The 15,783-nt window shown below is 51.2% G+C and overlaps 1 protein-coding gene across 3 annotated transcripts; it reads left to right on the top strand.

The window, feature by feature from the left end:
• Positions 1–60: 60 nt before the first annotated feature.
• Positions 61–15,442, top strand: FBXO46 (F-box protein 46). 3 transcript variants are annotated; one of them, XM_072755110.1, is made up of 3 exons: positions 61–144; positions 11,561–11,884; positions 12,451–15,442. In XM_072755110.1, exon 3 carries the CDS (start codon positions 12,529–12,531, stop codon positions 14,380–14,382), a length of 1,854 nt encoding a protein of 617 aa, XP_072611211.1. In that variant the 5' UTR covers positions 61–144; positions 11,561–11,884; positions 12,451–12,528; the 3' UTR covers positions 14,383–15,442. The 3 variants fall into 3 exon arrangements, with proteins under 3 accessions (XP_072611211.1, XP_025869731.1, XP_025869732.1); XM_026013947.2 differs by lacking the exon at positions 61–144 and adding an exon at positions 9,648–10,147; XM_026013946.2 differs by lacking the exon at positions 11,561–11,884.
• The last annotated feature ends 341 nt before the right edge of the window (positions 15,443–15,783 follow it).

Genomic DNA, 15,783 nt, shown 5'->3' with positions numbered 1-15,783 from the left:
ATGCTGCCTTCTGGGAGGTGTAGTCCTTGGCCGCTCGGACTCCAATTCCCAGCGGGCTTCGGGGCGGGAACCCGGAAGGGGAGGCTGGAGAGGAGCGAGTGGGGGAAACCCGCGTAGCCGAGAGAGCTGCGGCGCGGGGAGATGGTGAGAATCTCGAGCGGGGGCCGGGGGCGCTTGAAAGCTGGGGTGGGGGTTCGGAACCAGGTGCGAGAAGGAGGAGGCAGGGGCTAAAGAAGGGGCTGGACGAGGAGAGATCGCTTTGGGGAGGGGTTCGGGCGGAATGGGAGCCGGAGGGAGTAGTAGAAGAATGGGGGCTGGGGAGGGGTCTTGGAGGTGGGGAGGGAGTCGAGCTTTGGGATTGATTGTAAGGGAGGTCAGAGCTGGGGAAGGGAGTCCCGAGTTGGAGAAGGGGCTGGGCGTCCCGGCAGAGGCCCTGAAAGGAGCAATTTCCAGGTGGGTAGCCTAGGGGATGCGGAAAGGCTTGGGGGTCAGGGCTAGATGGATAAGTGGGTCTGTAGGCTCCGAGAGAGAGACCAGCTTCGGATGCGGTGGGTTAGGGCCTCCTGATCGGATTGGGGGCAGGAGGGCAAGCTGAGGTGGCGGGGGAGTGAAATCAATGGTAGAGTGGTGTGTTGGTTAGGCTGCCGTGCTGGGGATGGGGTGGGGAGCATGGCATTAGGCGCCTGGATGTAAGGATAGTTTGCCTAGACTAGCCCGAGACTCCAGAGAAACTGGACAGAAGGGGGCATAGAGAGACCTTTTGCACTCTCATTTCTCCAGTGGGATCTCAGAAAGTATAGTGCTTTCTGTGCTTTGACAGTCCAGCATTCAGATCTCTTACCCTGTCACTCCTTTGTGACCTGGGCAAGTCTCCCCTCTCTGGAACTTGGTGCCCTTATCTATCTGTGTTGCGGGAACAACTTGGAACAACTTGCCACTGAGAAGAGGGGAGGCTCCTTAAGATTGTTACCCTCCTTTGCAATAAGTCCTTAGTCTCCGGAGCTGTTGGTGGGGAGTTCCCCACCCCAGGAATGTGACTGGGTCACAGGTGCTAATGGATTCCCTCCTTATCAGGCCAACCCCAGAGGCATTTTTCTCAAAACCTGGCACTGATCTGGGCACACCCCAGCTTAGAAGCATGCAGGGGCTCCCCACAGTAGATTACAGCTAACACTTACTGTTTAGGAAGTACCTGGCGCTTTTCTTAACTCATTTAATTCTGACAGCACCCCAAAGGTATAGGTGCAGTTAGGTTGCAGAGGCACAGAGAGCTTAAGCAACTTTCCCAAGGTCATCCAGCATTTAAGTGGTAGATTCGGGATTCCAACTGAGGCATACTGGCTCAGAATCTGCTTTCACCACTCTGATTTCTCCCCTCGCCTTATACTGAAATACAATGTTATGAGTAGGGCAGAGACTCCAGAAGAGAAGTGGTCTTCAGTTCAAATTTTAGTCCTGCCATCCATTTGCCGTGTGTCCTTGGGCAAGTCTTTCGGCCTTTCGAGAACTATAAAATGGGATCAGTAATCCTAGGAAGGTTGGAGGGCCCAGAGAGGTAATAAGCACATAAGGTTCTTGGAGTAAGTGCTCAAATACACATGTGTTGTCATTTTTTGAACAGGGAGTGGGAAACAGACTTGAGAGAGAACATAGGAGACAGAGACCAGTGAGGGAGACATTAGCTAGGTTGCCTTTTCTTCCTCCCACAGGCTGCCCCCATATCTGGCTCATCTTTTTTCTCACCCTCTACCCTTGGGCTTCAAGTCGAAGGGTGACTCCTCCCCCCCCCCATGGGGTGCTCAGAAACTCAATCTGTCCCCATCCCTATCCCCAGCCAAATATAAATAATTCACTTGCTGATGCCCAGCCTGGCCCAACTCCAGGTATTTCAGTGCATAGGAAATATTTCTGACAACTCTGTTTTCTCCCTCCAACATTTTGGTTATTCCAGCCGTAGTGGGCAGTTTGGCAACTTTGTAATTCATCTTGAAACATTTTTGTTCATTTGTTGTGAGGCTTCCTGAGTTTATCACTAAAGTTCTCTGGCACTGATAGGAAAACTTGTGGTTAAAAGTATTGGCCTTAGATAGGCCCGGGTTCAAATCCCTACCTCTGCTGCTGTACGTCCTTGGCCAAGTTGTGTTCCCACCCTGGCCCTCAAGTTTTCTTATGCAAAATTGGGCCACATTCCGGGATCCCTGGGTGGTGCAGCGGTTTGGCGCCTGCCTTTGGCCCAGGGCGCGATCCTGGAGACGCAGGATCGAATCCCACGTCGGGCTCCCGGTGCATGGAGCCTGCTTCTCCCTCTGCCTGTGTCTCTGCCTCTCTCTCTATCTCTCTGTGACTATCATAAATAAATAAAAATTTTAAAAAAAATTGGGCCACATTCCAAACATGGGGCCTCTTGTAAAGAGTTGATGAGGTTAACATCTATAAAATGTGTAGTGCATATGAAGCTCTCAAGAAGTCTGAGGTCTTTTTATGATTTTTATTCTTTAAAAAAATTTTTTTAAGATTTTTATTTATTTGACATGGGGAGAGAGAGAGCACAAGGAGGGGGAGCAGCGGAGGGAGAGGCTCTCTGCTGATCAGGGAACCCAATGTGGGGCCCAGCCCAATGCTGGGATTGTGACCTAAGTCAAAGGCAGATGCTTAACTGGCTGAGTCACCCAAGCACCCCAATTTTTATTCTTTTAAGAAAAAACTATGGAGCATGTGCTTTGGAACCAGAACACTGAGATTTGAATCCTGGCTCCATCACACACACTTAGGCAAGACACTTAACCCCTCTGGACCTCAGTTTCTTCTTCTAGAAAATGGGCATTCATTCCCTGAGTGCTCGCTCCACAGTGTTGATAGAGCACCTACTCTGTGCAGACAGACACCCTGCCTTGGGGAGCTCCTTGTTGTCACAACGCTGGTGGCATTCGTGCTTATTTTTCTGGTTTGGGTTTCCTCTTAGTGATTCATTTGCAGCCCCTCATGCTAGCTCTGCCTCCTTGTCATTGCGTCATTACTGTCAAGGGTCTTTAACACTTTGTCTTCAGCTCTCAGTGAATTATCTGAAAGCCTCTTGATTTGGGGGAAAGTTTGGCAGCCTGTATGTCACATCTGGGTCTCCTGGGGTAATGTGACACCTCCCCCCCCTTTCCTTTATTTGTCTGTCTTAGGAAATGTGTCTGCTTTCCAAGTCATTTTGCCTTTTCTGAAAATCTTCAGTGTGCTTTCAGCCTGTGCTTGTCCGAAGCTTACTCATACAAAATGATATTTTTACCATTTCTAATGGTGTATTTCTAGCAGCTTGGGTAATGCCATATGACTCCTAAAACCACAAGTTTTCTGAAAGGCTTGGCTCATCACCTGCTCCATGATGCCATCCTGACCCCTCGATTAAGATCAGAACCGCACTTCCAGTCCTCTTACTTGCTATATTTGTTTCCCCACAGTCCTTGCCACCTTGGAACTTACTCAATTTTTAATGTCCCTGTCACCAATTAGTATGTCAGTCCCGCGAAGGCCCAGGATTTTTTGTCTCCTTTTCCCCGAATATTCCTAGTGCCCAGAGCAAGTGCCTGGCACACAGTAGCTGCTCTGTAAATATCTGTTTGATTAATAGTTTGGAGACCTAATACCCACCAGTATCAAAGGAATGACCATACTTTGGTGACTGTGAGGGACCAGGAAAATAAAGAGGGTTCAGAACATAAAATAAAGAGGGTTGAAATCTTTGGTTTAGTCAATGATTTCCAAACTCCTAGGTACTAAGTCTCCCCTTCCCTTACTTAATAAGCCCAGAGCATGAATATTGAGCCTCTCCTTGGTACCTAGCTGACACTGAGCCCTCTGCTGGGTTGATTGTGAATCATCAGGCAACCCGTGGGTGGATACTGTTATTAGCTGCATTTTACAGTGGAGGAAACTCAGGCACCAAGGGTTAAGCACCCTACCTATGGTCACACCCCCAAAAGTGGGAAAGTGGGGTGTCTGCAGGCCCTGCTTGAGTTCTGCCTGCATCCCAGATCTCTAGATCCTGAGGATTTGGATGATTCATACCATTGGGGAGAGCCTTTGGAAAGGAAGATTTGAGAGGGAGAGAGGCCAGCAGACCCTGAGGTCAAAAACCCAAGGGAGGGATGAATCAAGATTATGGACAGAGTGGGGTGGGGGTCCAGGGGGTGGGAGATTGAAGGAGCAGGACCAGGAACAGAATTCCCGTGTGACCGTGAACCAGTGCATTCCCTGACTGCTTGCTCTGTGCCCGGCCCTATGCTGACCTGACCCTGACAGCCCTGACCCTGGGACAGAGGCACCCCAAGGAGGGGGCAGGCCTCACTCGAATCAGAGTGAGGGGGGCCAGGCATCCACTTTGTATTCCCTTCTTTCTTTCTTTGCTTTATTATTCTATAGTTGACATTGTTTCCAACTTTTTTCTTTTTAAAAGATTTTAGTTACTTATTTGAGAGAAAGAGTGAGCATGCACCAGTAGTTGAAGGGGCAGAAGGAGAGAGGGCGTCCCAAGCAGGTTCCATCCTACTACCCTGAGGTCAAGACCTGAGCTGAAATAGTCAGAAGTTCAACTGACTGAGCCACTCGGGCACCCCTTGTTTCTAACTTCTTGGGGTGCACACTTAGCTTGTTAATTGCTAGCCTTTTTCTTTGTGCATTTGTGGAAACAGGTTCTCTCTAGACCTCCTGCAAACTGTCCTCCCAGGCTCTCCTTTCACCTTTATCTGGGGATTCCTTTTGCCTCCCTTCCAGGCTAGACCTGTTTCTTTGATCTGATAGCTCCTTTTCTTCATTCACTGCTTCATTTTGGGGAAGCAAATCCTCCGGTAGTTTCCTGAGAAGGGCTCCCAGACATGGTATTTTTGTTTGTGCAAACTTACACCTCTCACAGAAAGGTTTTAAGCAGGGGAGTGATATGGTCCGATTTATGTTTGAAGCAGCAGTCTCTCTGGCTACAGGGAAAGGATAGAGCCTGAAGAGCTAAACTAGGCCAGTGAGCCAAGTGCGGAGGCTGGAGCAGCTGTGCTTTTGAGGAGAGGTCCCAGCCTTCCAGAAACCCACAGGCTAGAGGGGGGAGAGGCCCTTACCCAGTTCATTGTCATTCAGCAATGACGGTGACAGGTGCTGCCAGCCAAGTGCTGCCAGTGGAAGTCTCAGGAGGAAGAGAATCCTGAATAGCTTGGGAGGACACTGGAATAACTCCTGGAGGAGGTGCCATCCTGCCTCCATCCTGGGAGCAAGATTTCCACACGTGGACTTGGCTGGAAGCAGCCAGCTTTTCCCAAGAGGTCCCCAGTAGCACCTATGAAGACAGACAGGAGGGTGGTGTTAGAGGAGTCTGTTCAAATAAACATGCATTGCACACCTCTGATGTGCTAGGGCATGACTTCTCAGATGTGCCTATGAATCCCCTAGAGAGCTGTCAAAGTGCATGTTCTGCAGGTGTAGGGCAGCAAGAGAGACATCATTCCTAATGCATTCCAGGGGCTACTGCTCCAGGGGCTACTGCTCCAGGGAACTCACTCAGAGGAGCCAAGAGCTTGGTGCTGTTCTAAGAGTTGGGGATCCAGCAGTGAAATTAAGTAGGCAAGAATACTGGTCCTGGGGGAGATTTCCTTTTAGTGAAGGGAAACTGACAATAAACTTTATAAATAGGGACTCCTGGGTGGCTCAGCGGTTGAGCATCTGCCTTCGACTGGGGGTGTGATCCTGAGTCTGGGGATCAAGTCCCGCATCAGGCTCCCCACAGAGAGCCTGCTTCTCTTTCTGCCTATGTCTCTGCCTCTGTCTCTCTCTATCTCTCATGAATAAATAAATAAAATCTTAAAAAAAAAAACTTTATAAACAAAGTTTCTAGTACATTAGATACTGATACGTGCTAAGGAAAAAAATAGATGGGGAAGAGAAAGGCGAGTGTGTATGGCCGTAGGTGAAGGGCACTGCAGTGTTGGAGGACCCAGTGAGATGATCCGGACAAAGTCCTACTCAGTGACTAAACCTGCTGGCGCTTCCGGAACTCCTGCCACAAAGCTGAGTCTGAGGGCAATTGCTTCACCATTCCGTGCCTCCACGTCCTTGAAATGAGGTTAAAAATAGTGAGATGATATGAAAATCCAATGAATTAATATTTGTAAAATGCCTGGAGCAAAGCCTGGCTCCCAGTGCTGGGGTGTGAACTGCCATTGTGATCAGTTTCTCTCTTGATAGATTCATGTGGGTCATGATGGTTTACTTGGATGTCTGCCCCCTTTCTCACAAGCTCCTTCTGGTGAGCTCAGCGTCATCTCTGCATGCTCAGCGACTAACTCGACTAACTCGGAGCCAGCACACAGGAGGGCTTCGGAATGTCAGATAAGGGATGTAAACTGGATTCTGGAATGGCTGGGGGCATTCCACCGAGAGTGTTGATCTTGTGGTTCAGTTCCTTATCAATTTTATCTCTTCAGCCCATCTCTTACGGAGAGATCTATTGCAGTTTCTCATAAGAATTGTGGATTTGCTGAAGTGTGTACCAACAAAGCGTATTGCTTTTTTGCTTTATATATGAAGCCATCATGTTAGCATGTATATTGAGAACTTTTGTGTGTAACAGGTCAGTTTGTTTCGTTACCACCTATGTGCCTACTTGTACTTTTTGCTTTTGTCAGCTGTTACTTTCTTTGTTAAGATTTTACTTACTTATTCAGGAGAGACACAGAGAGAGAGGCAGAGACATAGGCAGAGGGAGAAGCAGGCTCCTCACTGGGAGCCCCATGCAGGACTCGATCCCCAGGCCCCAGGGTTACGCCCTGAGCCAAAGGCAGACACTCAACCGCTGAGCCACCCAGGCGTCCCTGTTACATTTTTTTTTTTTTTTTAAGATTTTATTTTGAGTCAGGGCTTGAACCCACAACCCCGAGGTCCAGGGCTGAGCCAGCTGGGCACCCCCCATTACTATTTTGTTTTTTTAATGATATTGTCACTCTTCTACTTGTCTCTTGATTCACATTTATCTAGTCTTTTTCCATTTTTTAAGATTTCCAGGCTTTCTGGGTCATGATGTTTTACAAATAGATGGATCTTCATGGAGCATTTTCTGAAAGCAGACCTAGTAAAGGACCTTTTTGTAGAGAGCTCAGTGTGGAGGAATTAGAAAATTGTGCCCCAGTGACCTAGGACACAGACAGAACCTGGGTGTGAAACAAGGTTTACACTTTATGTTTAAAACATACATTTTTTAGGACATGTTGCTGCAAGGGAGGGAGCTTTGCTCCATTCAGTCATTCCCATGTTGGCCAGTGCTGCTGGGGACACCTGATGACCCTGATTACTCTGGCCCTTCTGGGTTCCCTGTCCAGTAGAGGAGACTGATCCATCCCTACACATTGATAACTCAAAGTGGTCAGGGCTAGGATTTGGGACCCAGAGGCCCTCCTCTGGGCGGGTGGCAGGTTTCCAGGAAGGGAGCTCAGGCAAGCCCTCTCTGTTAAAGCTACATTTGAAAAAAAATTAAAAAAATTAAAAAAATAAAGCTACATTTGAGGGATCCCTGGGTGGCGCAGCGGTTTGGCGCCTGCCTTTGGCCCGGGGCGCGATCCTGGAGACCTGGGATCGAATCCCATGTCGGGCTCCTGGTGCATGGAGCCTGCTTCTCCCTCTGCCTGTGTCTCTGCCTCTCTCTCTCTGTGACTATCATTAAAAATAAAAATATAAATATTAAAAAAAAAAAAGCTACATTTGAGCAGAGACACAAATGAAATAAAGAACTGAGCCATATGGATATCTGGGGGGAAAGCATTCCAGTTAGTGGGAACAACAAAAAGACCACGGAAGGGGAGAGCTTTGTGACTGAGGAGTAAAAAAGCAAGTTGGCCAGTGTAGGAGCCCAGAGGTGGAGTCTGACCCAGCCTGGTGGATCAGCTTCTTCGAGGATGGAATGGCTGAACTAGGATGCCAGAGAATAGATAGCAAAGCAATGATAGAGCACAGTGATCCTGAATCAGATTCTTCGGGTTCACATCCCTGCTCCAACTCATACCAGTTCTATGCGAGCAACCTGTCCTGCTTCAGTTTCTTTATTCCTACAGTGGAGAGGCTAATAGCTTCTACTGAGGATCAGACAAGGCCCAAGTACTCTAACTTCTCTCTATGCCAGATCTGGTGCTCACCTGGGTCCACTGGGGGTGTGGAGGGGTGGGGAGGGAAGAGGCTGGACCTGCTGGGTACCTGGGCTTTTTTCCCCCCGAGGGCACTGGATAGAGTGGTAGGTTTTGAACAGGATAGGGTGGGGTCTGGTTGGTGCTTTAAGACCCTCTGGCACAGGATGATAGGAAGCAGGCAAGGGGGGGGCAGGGTGGTGGGGGCACAGCTGACTCCTGGACTGATGTCTACGGTGGAGCCATCTTGGGGTGTCTCTTGAATCTGCCTGGCATTGAAAGGATCTAGACCAGCAGTGTTCAACAGACATACCATGCGAGCCATATGTGTAACTTAAAAACTTATAGTAGCTACATTTTAAAAAGCCGAAAGAAAGAGAAGTTAATTTTTTTCTTAAGATTTTATTTATTTTTTCATGAGAGACACAGAGAGAGGCAGAGACATAGGCAGAGGGAGAAGCAGGCTCCATGCAGGGAGCCCGATGTGGGACTCGATCCTGGTATCGAGTGATCCACACGTATTTCCTAATTCGAGTGATCCACACGTATTTCCTAATTCGTAACAGAAGCCCCCCACCGCCAACTGCAAAAAAAAAAAAAAGCAGTTGAGCCGAAGGCAGATGTGCTTAACCGTTCAGCCACCCAGGTTTACCGAGATGAAGTTAATTTTAAGTATCTTGTTTAACTAAAATATATCCTAAGTATTATTTTAACAGGTAATTAGTATTTAGAAAGCATTATTGGGGCATTTAATATTCTTTTCTTGTACTGAGTCTGAATCAGATTTGGGGGGCTTGGTTGGAAAGGCTGAACAGAAAGGTGCGTTTGGCCACACAGCCTGAGCCTTGAATGCCAAGCCCAAAGGCCGAACCCAGTGCCGCAGGAGTCGTCGCAAAGTTGTGCCATTTGTTCTTCAAGGATGAAGTGATCCCATTGCCCAGTTTCCCCCGCAGGGAATCTCGCTCTTCAGGGTTCCCAACCAAAACCTGGGTGCACCTCTCTGCCCGGTTTCCTTCCGCCCTCGAATCTCCATCCCCGAGCCGCTTGGCCCTTTAAATCTCAACTGTCAATCAGAGCTCCTGTTGAGAGGGAACGTCGTGCAATAAACCTCTCCTTTGAATACCGTGGCCTCTGTCCCGGCCTTGTTCCTCCGTTTTAGCAAGAAGTTGGGAATTGTTCGACGCTCTCTTACACTCGGCCCTTTCCACACCCCCGTCACCTCTCGCCTACTCCTCCCTCTTTCGAAGTTAGGCCCCTTCGCCAAGGCCTTCCTTATATGGGCACGGCCCCGAACGGCAGCCGCTCATTGGCTGGGGGCGTCACGCGCGGGTCTGTCAACAAAGGGGCGGAGGGAAACTAGTCGCGCGCTAGGCCGCGCGACGTCTGGAGGGAAGGAGCGAGGGGGCGGGCCCTCTCCCCCCCCCCTTGCGCATGCCTGCGTGCAGCCACCCTCTCCCGCCGCAGGGGGGCGGGGCTCAGGGATGAGGGTACTTTGGGGGCGTGTCTAGCTTTCGAGGGTAGTCTGAGTGGGTTGGCGGGGTGGGGGGGCGGTTACAAAATTGAGGGGCTCCCTTTGCACTTAAGCGGTATTTGGGGGCTTGAAGTGTTTGTGCACGGATGTGGGGGATTCTTGGGGTTCCCTTGGGGTTTAGGTTTTGGGTTCTTTTGTAACGGGGAAGTTTCAGTTGTATTGTAGGGGTCTCCTTTGTGGTTTGGGATGGTAGGTGGGCGTGTGATTTGGGGAGCTCCCGGAGAGACTTAGAAGCAAAGTCAAGAAGCCAGGAGTGCCCGTGTTGGAACCGGAATGCCTGGGCTTTCGCCTTTCTCGAGTTCTTCCTACCTGTCTGACCCGCGATTTGGGGTTAAACCTTTCTGTGCCTCATCTGGACACTGGGACTAATACACTGCCTGCTTCCTGGGGACCGGGGAGGATTAGCAGGAATTGTTAGAACAGTACCTTATAAGCTCCACTGAGCCGTGCGCCTTGCAATAAGCACGTGTCATTGGTGAGGATTCTTCGGGAGTGTTTGCGGGGGTGGTATTTGGGGCTTTGGGAAATACATGGTTTGGAATTAGTCTTATGTGTTAGGGAGCTTTTATGTTTTCATGAGGGTTTTTTTTTTTTTTTCAGTTGGCGGTGGGGGGGCTTCTGTTATGAATTAGGAAATGTGGAGATTTAGAAAGTGTTTGAAGGGGAGTATAGGATTTCAGGAAGCTGGTCTTTTGGGGCATGTGTGAGGTTGGGAGATTGCTGTGTGTGTTGGAGTAGTCGGTAGACGTGGGATTTGTGAGGCGTTCCTTGAGATTGGGGCCTTCTGTGCTAAGGGGATATTTATAGGTTTGGAAGTTTAAATTAGGATTTGAAAGGGTCTGGATATTTGGGGGAGAGCGTTTGTATTCTGGAGATGAGGGTAGGAACTGATTGGAGGATTTCAGGGAGTAGCCAAGTTGTAGAGATTGTATCTATAGAAAATGGCTTTTGCTGTGTTCATGCGTGTTCCTGGGCATTTAGATGTGTTGGTGGCTGGTAAATTTAGCCATAGGTGGGCTCAGTCTATACTACAGGGGTCAGCAGACTTACTATAAAGGACCTGATACTGACTATTTTAGGCTTTTCTTTAAAGCCATATGTCCTCTGTTGCAACTACTCTGCCATTGCAGTGTGAAAGTGGCCATAAAGAGATGAGCATGTTTCAGTAAAATTTTACTTGGAAAGATAGGCAGGGGGCCGTATTTTAATAAGTAAAACCTTAAAAAGAGAGAGACAGAGAGAGAGATGGAGGATTATGCTACCTGTTGGTCCTGCAGTAGAAAGTGGTCATGTCAGACTCATTAGCAGAATTGCCTCCAGATTAGATCATGCACGAAGTCGTTGCAAAATAAAATGGTCATTGTTGAGAGAGCCCTGAATTGAAACGTTCTAAAATCAAGTTTGAGGGGCTATTTTTTCTTTCTTTCTTTTTTTTTAAGATTTTATTTATTCACGAGAGACACAGAGAGAGAGGCAGAGACATAGGCAGAGGGAAAAGCAGGCTCCCTGCGTGGATCCTGATGCGAGACTCGATTCCAGGACCCCAGGATCATGATCTGAGCCAAAGGCAGACATTCAACCACTGAGCCACCAGGTGCCCCTTGAGGGCCTGGTTTTATGCTAAGTAACCCTTCCCTACTTAGTCTGCCAGTGTCCGACTGGAAGAGGAAACTAGACTAGAAAAGGCCTTCTTATCTCAGAGCTCTGTGCCTGTGCTTAAGGGAATTAATTACCTACACAGTCTTATGCAAGTGTGTGCATTTTTCTGGGTGAGGATACACAGCTTTGAGAGATTCTCGGGGAGCCCTGGGACTCAAACAAAGTAAAGAGCCGATTTCTTTTTTCTTTTCTTTCTTTAAGATTTTATTTATTTATTTATTTATTTTAGAGAGTGCCAAAGAAGGCGCACGAGCTGGGGAGAGAAGTGGAGGGAGAGGGACAAGCAGACTCCGTGCTGAGTGCGGAGCCCGACGCGGGGTTCGATCCCAAGATCCTGAGATCACGACCTGAGCCGAAACCAAGAGTCAGATGCTCAACCGACTAAGCCACCCAGGCAGCCCAAAGAGCTGATTTCTTAAGGGCCTGGCTGGCTCCTCTCACCTCAGATTTTCTTCTTCCGCCCAGCCTACTTCATTCCTTCCTCCGTGGGCTCAAGTAGCCATAGCTGTGGGCAGGGCTGGGAATTCTTGTCTTTTCAGGAACTGGCTACTGGGTGAGCAAATGGAAGAAGGAGGAACTTTTAGTTGGTACTTTCACTTAAGTTCAGGGTTATGGCAGCAGGAGGCCTCTGGATCATGAGTGGAGGCAGTTGGGCCATGTAGTATGACCTGCAGGGTTGGAGCAAGGTGCTAGCTTTAGTTACATTCTGGGTGTTTATTTTATTTTGTTTATAGATATTTTACTTATTTATTTAGAGAGACAGTGAGTGCAGGCAGTGCGTGCATGGAAGGGGTAGAGGGAAGGGGAGAGAAGCTCAAGCAGACTCTATGCTGAGTGAGGAGCCTGACGTGGGGCTTGAGCTCAGGACCCCGAGATAATGACCTGAACCAAAACCAAGCCGCTCAACCAGCTGTGCCACCCAGGCCTCCCTGTTCTGGGTGTTTAAAGACCAGCTCTCATTCCCTCTATAAACCCTCCATTTGCTCACCTGTGCAGTGGGGCAAGATTAGAGTTCTTAGTGGGTTAATTTGGTCTGTCTCCTCAGAAGTTAAAGTTGGGGTGGTAGGAAGAGGGCAGGCTAGTCCCCCAACTCCCCAACCTTCTCTTCCCTGTCTCCAGGTAGCCTGTGGAACCTCCCCTGACCATCCAGGTCCTGCCATGCAGTGAACCCCTGCTTGTCTGCCACCGTTCTCCGGAATGGACCGCAGCAGCCTCCTGCCCTTCCAGCTGTGGTGCCCCCGGCCCTTTGGCACCTACTCGCAGAACCAGCCACGCCCACCTACTGCAGCCCTCAAGCCGTCGGCCTGCTCAGAGCCAGGCAGCGGGGCTGAGCCAGACCACGGGCCTGCCCACTCAGAGAACACCCCGCCTGCCTTGGCCACAGAGGCCCCTGCCTCCCAGCCTGCTCCACTCCTCTCAGCAGCTGCTGCTGGCGATGAGGGCCGAGTCCTGCTGGACACGTGGTACGTCATCAAGCCCGGGAATACAAAGGAGAAGGTGGCCTTCTTTGTGGCCCACCAGTGTGGTGGGGGCAGCCGGGCCAGCTCCATGAAGGTTAAGGGGCACTGGGGCAGTGATAGCTCCAAGGCCAAGCGGAGGAGGCGCTGTCTTGAACCTACCAAGGCTCCACCGGACCCAGGGGGCCCAGAGGGGCCCCCCGCTGCTGAGGAGGCCCCAACCTCAACTGGTGAGGACGTCGACCTGCTCTCTGTGGCTGAGATGGTAGCCCTAGTGGAACAGCGGGCCGCCCTGGCCCTGCAGAACTACCCTCGCCCCGGCACCCCGGCGCCTGTGGTCTTTGTGTCAGCTGAGCAGGGTGGGCCTGCTAAGGGGCTGGGATCTGAACGGCGGTCTGGTGGTGGGGACTGCAGCCGTGTGGCCGAGGCGGTGGCCCACTTCGAGGCCCAGCGGGACAGCCCTCCATCCAAAGGCCTCCGCAAAGAGGAGCGTCCTGGGCCAGGTCCAGGGGAGGTGCGCATTGCCTTCCGCATTTCCAATGGCCGAGAGCCCCGTGCACCCGATGGCAGCTTGCCCAACGGGAGTGGGGGCCGGCCCGGTTGTGCCTACCCTGGCAGCCCAGGCCCTGGGGCCCGAGCCAAGGACAAGATCACCTGCGACCTGTACCAGCTCATCAGCCCCTCCCGGGACGCCCTGCCCAGCAACGTGGAGTTCCTTCTGGCTCGGGCGGATGAAGCCAGCGAGGGGGAGACGCCAGTCCCTGCCAGGCCTGAGGACACTCCCCCAGCACCCCCTCCACCCCCTGCCCGGGACTGCGGAGCATCAGGCTTCCATGTGGATGTGGTGGTGACGGGTGTGGTGGATGAATGCATCTTCTTTGGCAAGGACGGCACCAAGAACGTCAAAGAGGAGACGGTGTGCCTGACGGTCAGCCCCGAGGAGCCGCCCCCACCTGGCCAGCTTTTCTTCCTCCAGTCCCGTGGTCCAGATGGGCCCCCTGAGCCACCCCCAGCCGACTCACCAGCCACCGCACCAGGCCCGGATGATGCCGAGGGGACAGCAGACACCTCTCTGTGCCGCCTGTACCGGCACGTGTCACACGATTTCCTGGAGATTCGCTTCAAGATCCAGCGGCTGCTAGAGCCGCGACAGTACATGCTGCTGCTGCCCGAGCACGTGCTGGTGAAGATCTTTAGCTTCTTGCCCACGCGGGCCCTGGCAGCCCTCAAGTGTACCTGCCACCACTTCAAGGGCATCATTGAGGCATTCGGTGTGCGGGCCACAGACTCACGCTGGAGCCGCGACCCACTGTATCGTGATGACCCTTGCAAGCAGTGCCGCAAGAGATATGAGAAGGGTGATGTGTCGCTCTGCCGCTGGCACCCCAAGCCCTACCACCACGACCTGCCTTATGGACGTTCCTACTGGATGTGCTGCCGCCGAGCTGACCGCGAGACGCCTGGCTGCCGCCTGGGTCTGCACGATAACAACTGGGTGCTGCCCTGCAATGGGCCAGGTGGCGGCAGTAGTGGTGGCGGTGGTGGCAGCACTGGCAGCAGTGGGGGCCGGGCTGGCCGGGAGGAAGGGAGGTGAAGCCGGGGGAGGGGGGGGGAGAGCCCACCATGCCCACCCCTCCCCCCTCCCCCGGGAACTGAGGGCCAGAACTGGGTCACCAGCCTGTGCCCCCCAGTCCGGGCAGTGTTGATCCCCACCCCCTCCAGAACTGAGATGGGGTTCAGGGGGATGATTGAGAAAGCACTCTGATCAACTGACCCCTATTGATTTTCTACTCTTCAGACCCAGGGCCGTGGACCCTCAAGGAGGGTGTTTTTTATCAGCATCTCAATTTCTCCTCCATTCAGCCCCAACCCCCTCCCTGCCACTCTCCACCCCAGGGACCCACCAGCAGGGAGCAGAAGGCAGCTAATTTTGGTATTCCGCAAGGGTTCCCCCATTCTGGCCCCCTCCCACCCTCTCCCCCAGGTCTCTGTCTCTGGAGCCATGTTCTCCCTCAAGAGGCTGCAGCATGCAAGGTTGGCACCTTTCCTGACCCACCACACCCGGGCTCACCTCCTCTTTAGGAATTGGGGCCCACGGGATCACAGATCAGATGTGGCGGCCCTTTTCATGGCAGCCTGCCATTTCTAGACATTGGCTCCATTAAAACAATAAAAATCATTGTTTTTTCCTTAACCTAAAGCTACCAGTTTCTTCACTTCCCCCAAAGGGGAAGAGAAGGGGAAAAAAGAAATTGAAGTGTAGATTCCCCTCCCCCATCACTGAAGCTATTATCATCGCTTCTTCCCTCCCCCAAAAAGCTGTGAAGCCCTTTGCCTCGCTCTTGACAGCGTGGGGGGCCGGTGGGCAGGGACTGTGAGTTTGCATCTCTGGATTGTTTTTCCTTCCACTCTGGGTACTCATTCAGGTGTGGGGGTCTCTCCAGCCTCAGCCATACATGTTTCTTCAGAATCCTTTGGTCAACGGAGACCTTGATTTTCAGGCAGTTTGGTCTGGGGTATTTTCGTTTGTTCTGTTTGGGGTTTTTTGGTTTTGTTTTTTTGTTTTTTCATCCTTGTGGTTCTGGAAGCTTCTGGTGTGTGGCATCTGACCAGTTTTGAATTGGTCCTTTCTATAAAATCGATATTTATAAGGCTGGGCCCAGACTGGTTTGTGTGTTGTTCAGGGAGGGGTTTGGGGAGAGAAGGGAGCCAAGGATTACTGCATGGTGAGCTGGAAAAGATTGGGAGAAGGATCCTTAGCCAAGTCCCTTAGCTTGAGATTATTTTTGACTCTTCATCTGTGTCGGTTTGGATTCAAAATCTCAAAATAGTAGTAGCTTAAGCAAGATAGTTTTCATTTCTTTAGAAATCCAGAGTGGGCAGCTATGGTAGCCCTGAAATTGTCAGAAACCCAGGCTGCTTCCAGCTCACTGTCCTTTGGCTGTGGCCCCGCTAGAACTCCAACCATCACCAATTTGCAGGAAGAAAAGGCTCC

The sequence above is a fragment of the Vulpes vulpes genome, chromosome 1, assembly GCF_048418805.1.
Source record: "Vulpes vulpes isolate BD-2025 chromosome 1, VulVul3, whole genome shotgun sequence".
NCBI lineage: Eukaryota > Metazoa > Chordata > Mammalia > Carnivora > Canidae > Vulpes > Vulpes vulpes.
Note: the sequence above shows the minus strand (reverse complement) of the source record. Positions and strands in the feature narration are given on the sequence as shown.

Excerpts from the sequence above, each read along its gene's own strand:
- FBXO46 (XM_026013946.2), top strand. The coding sequence starts at position 12,529 with ATGGACCGCAGCAGCCTCCTGCCCTTCCAGCTGTGGTGCCCCCGGCCC.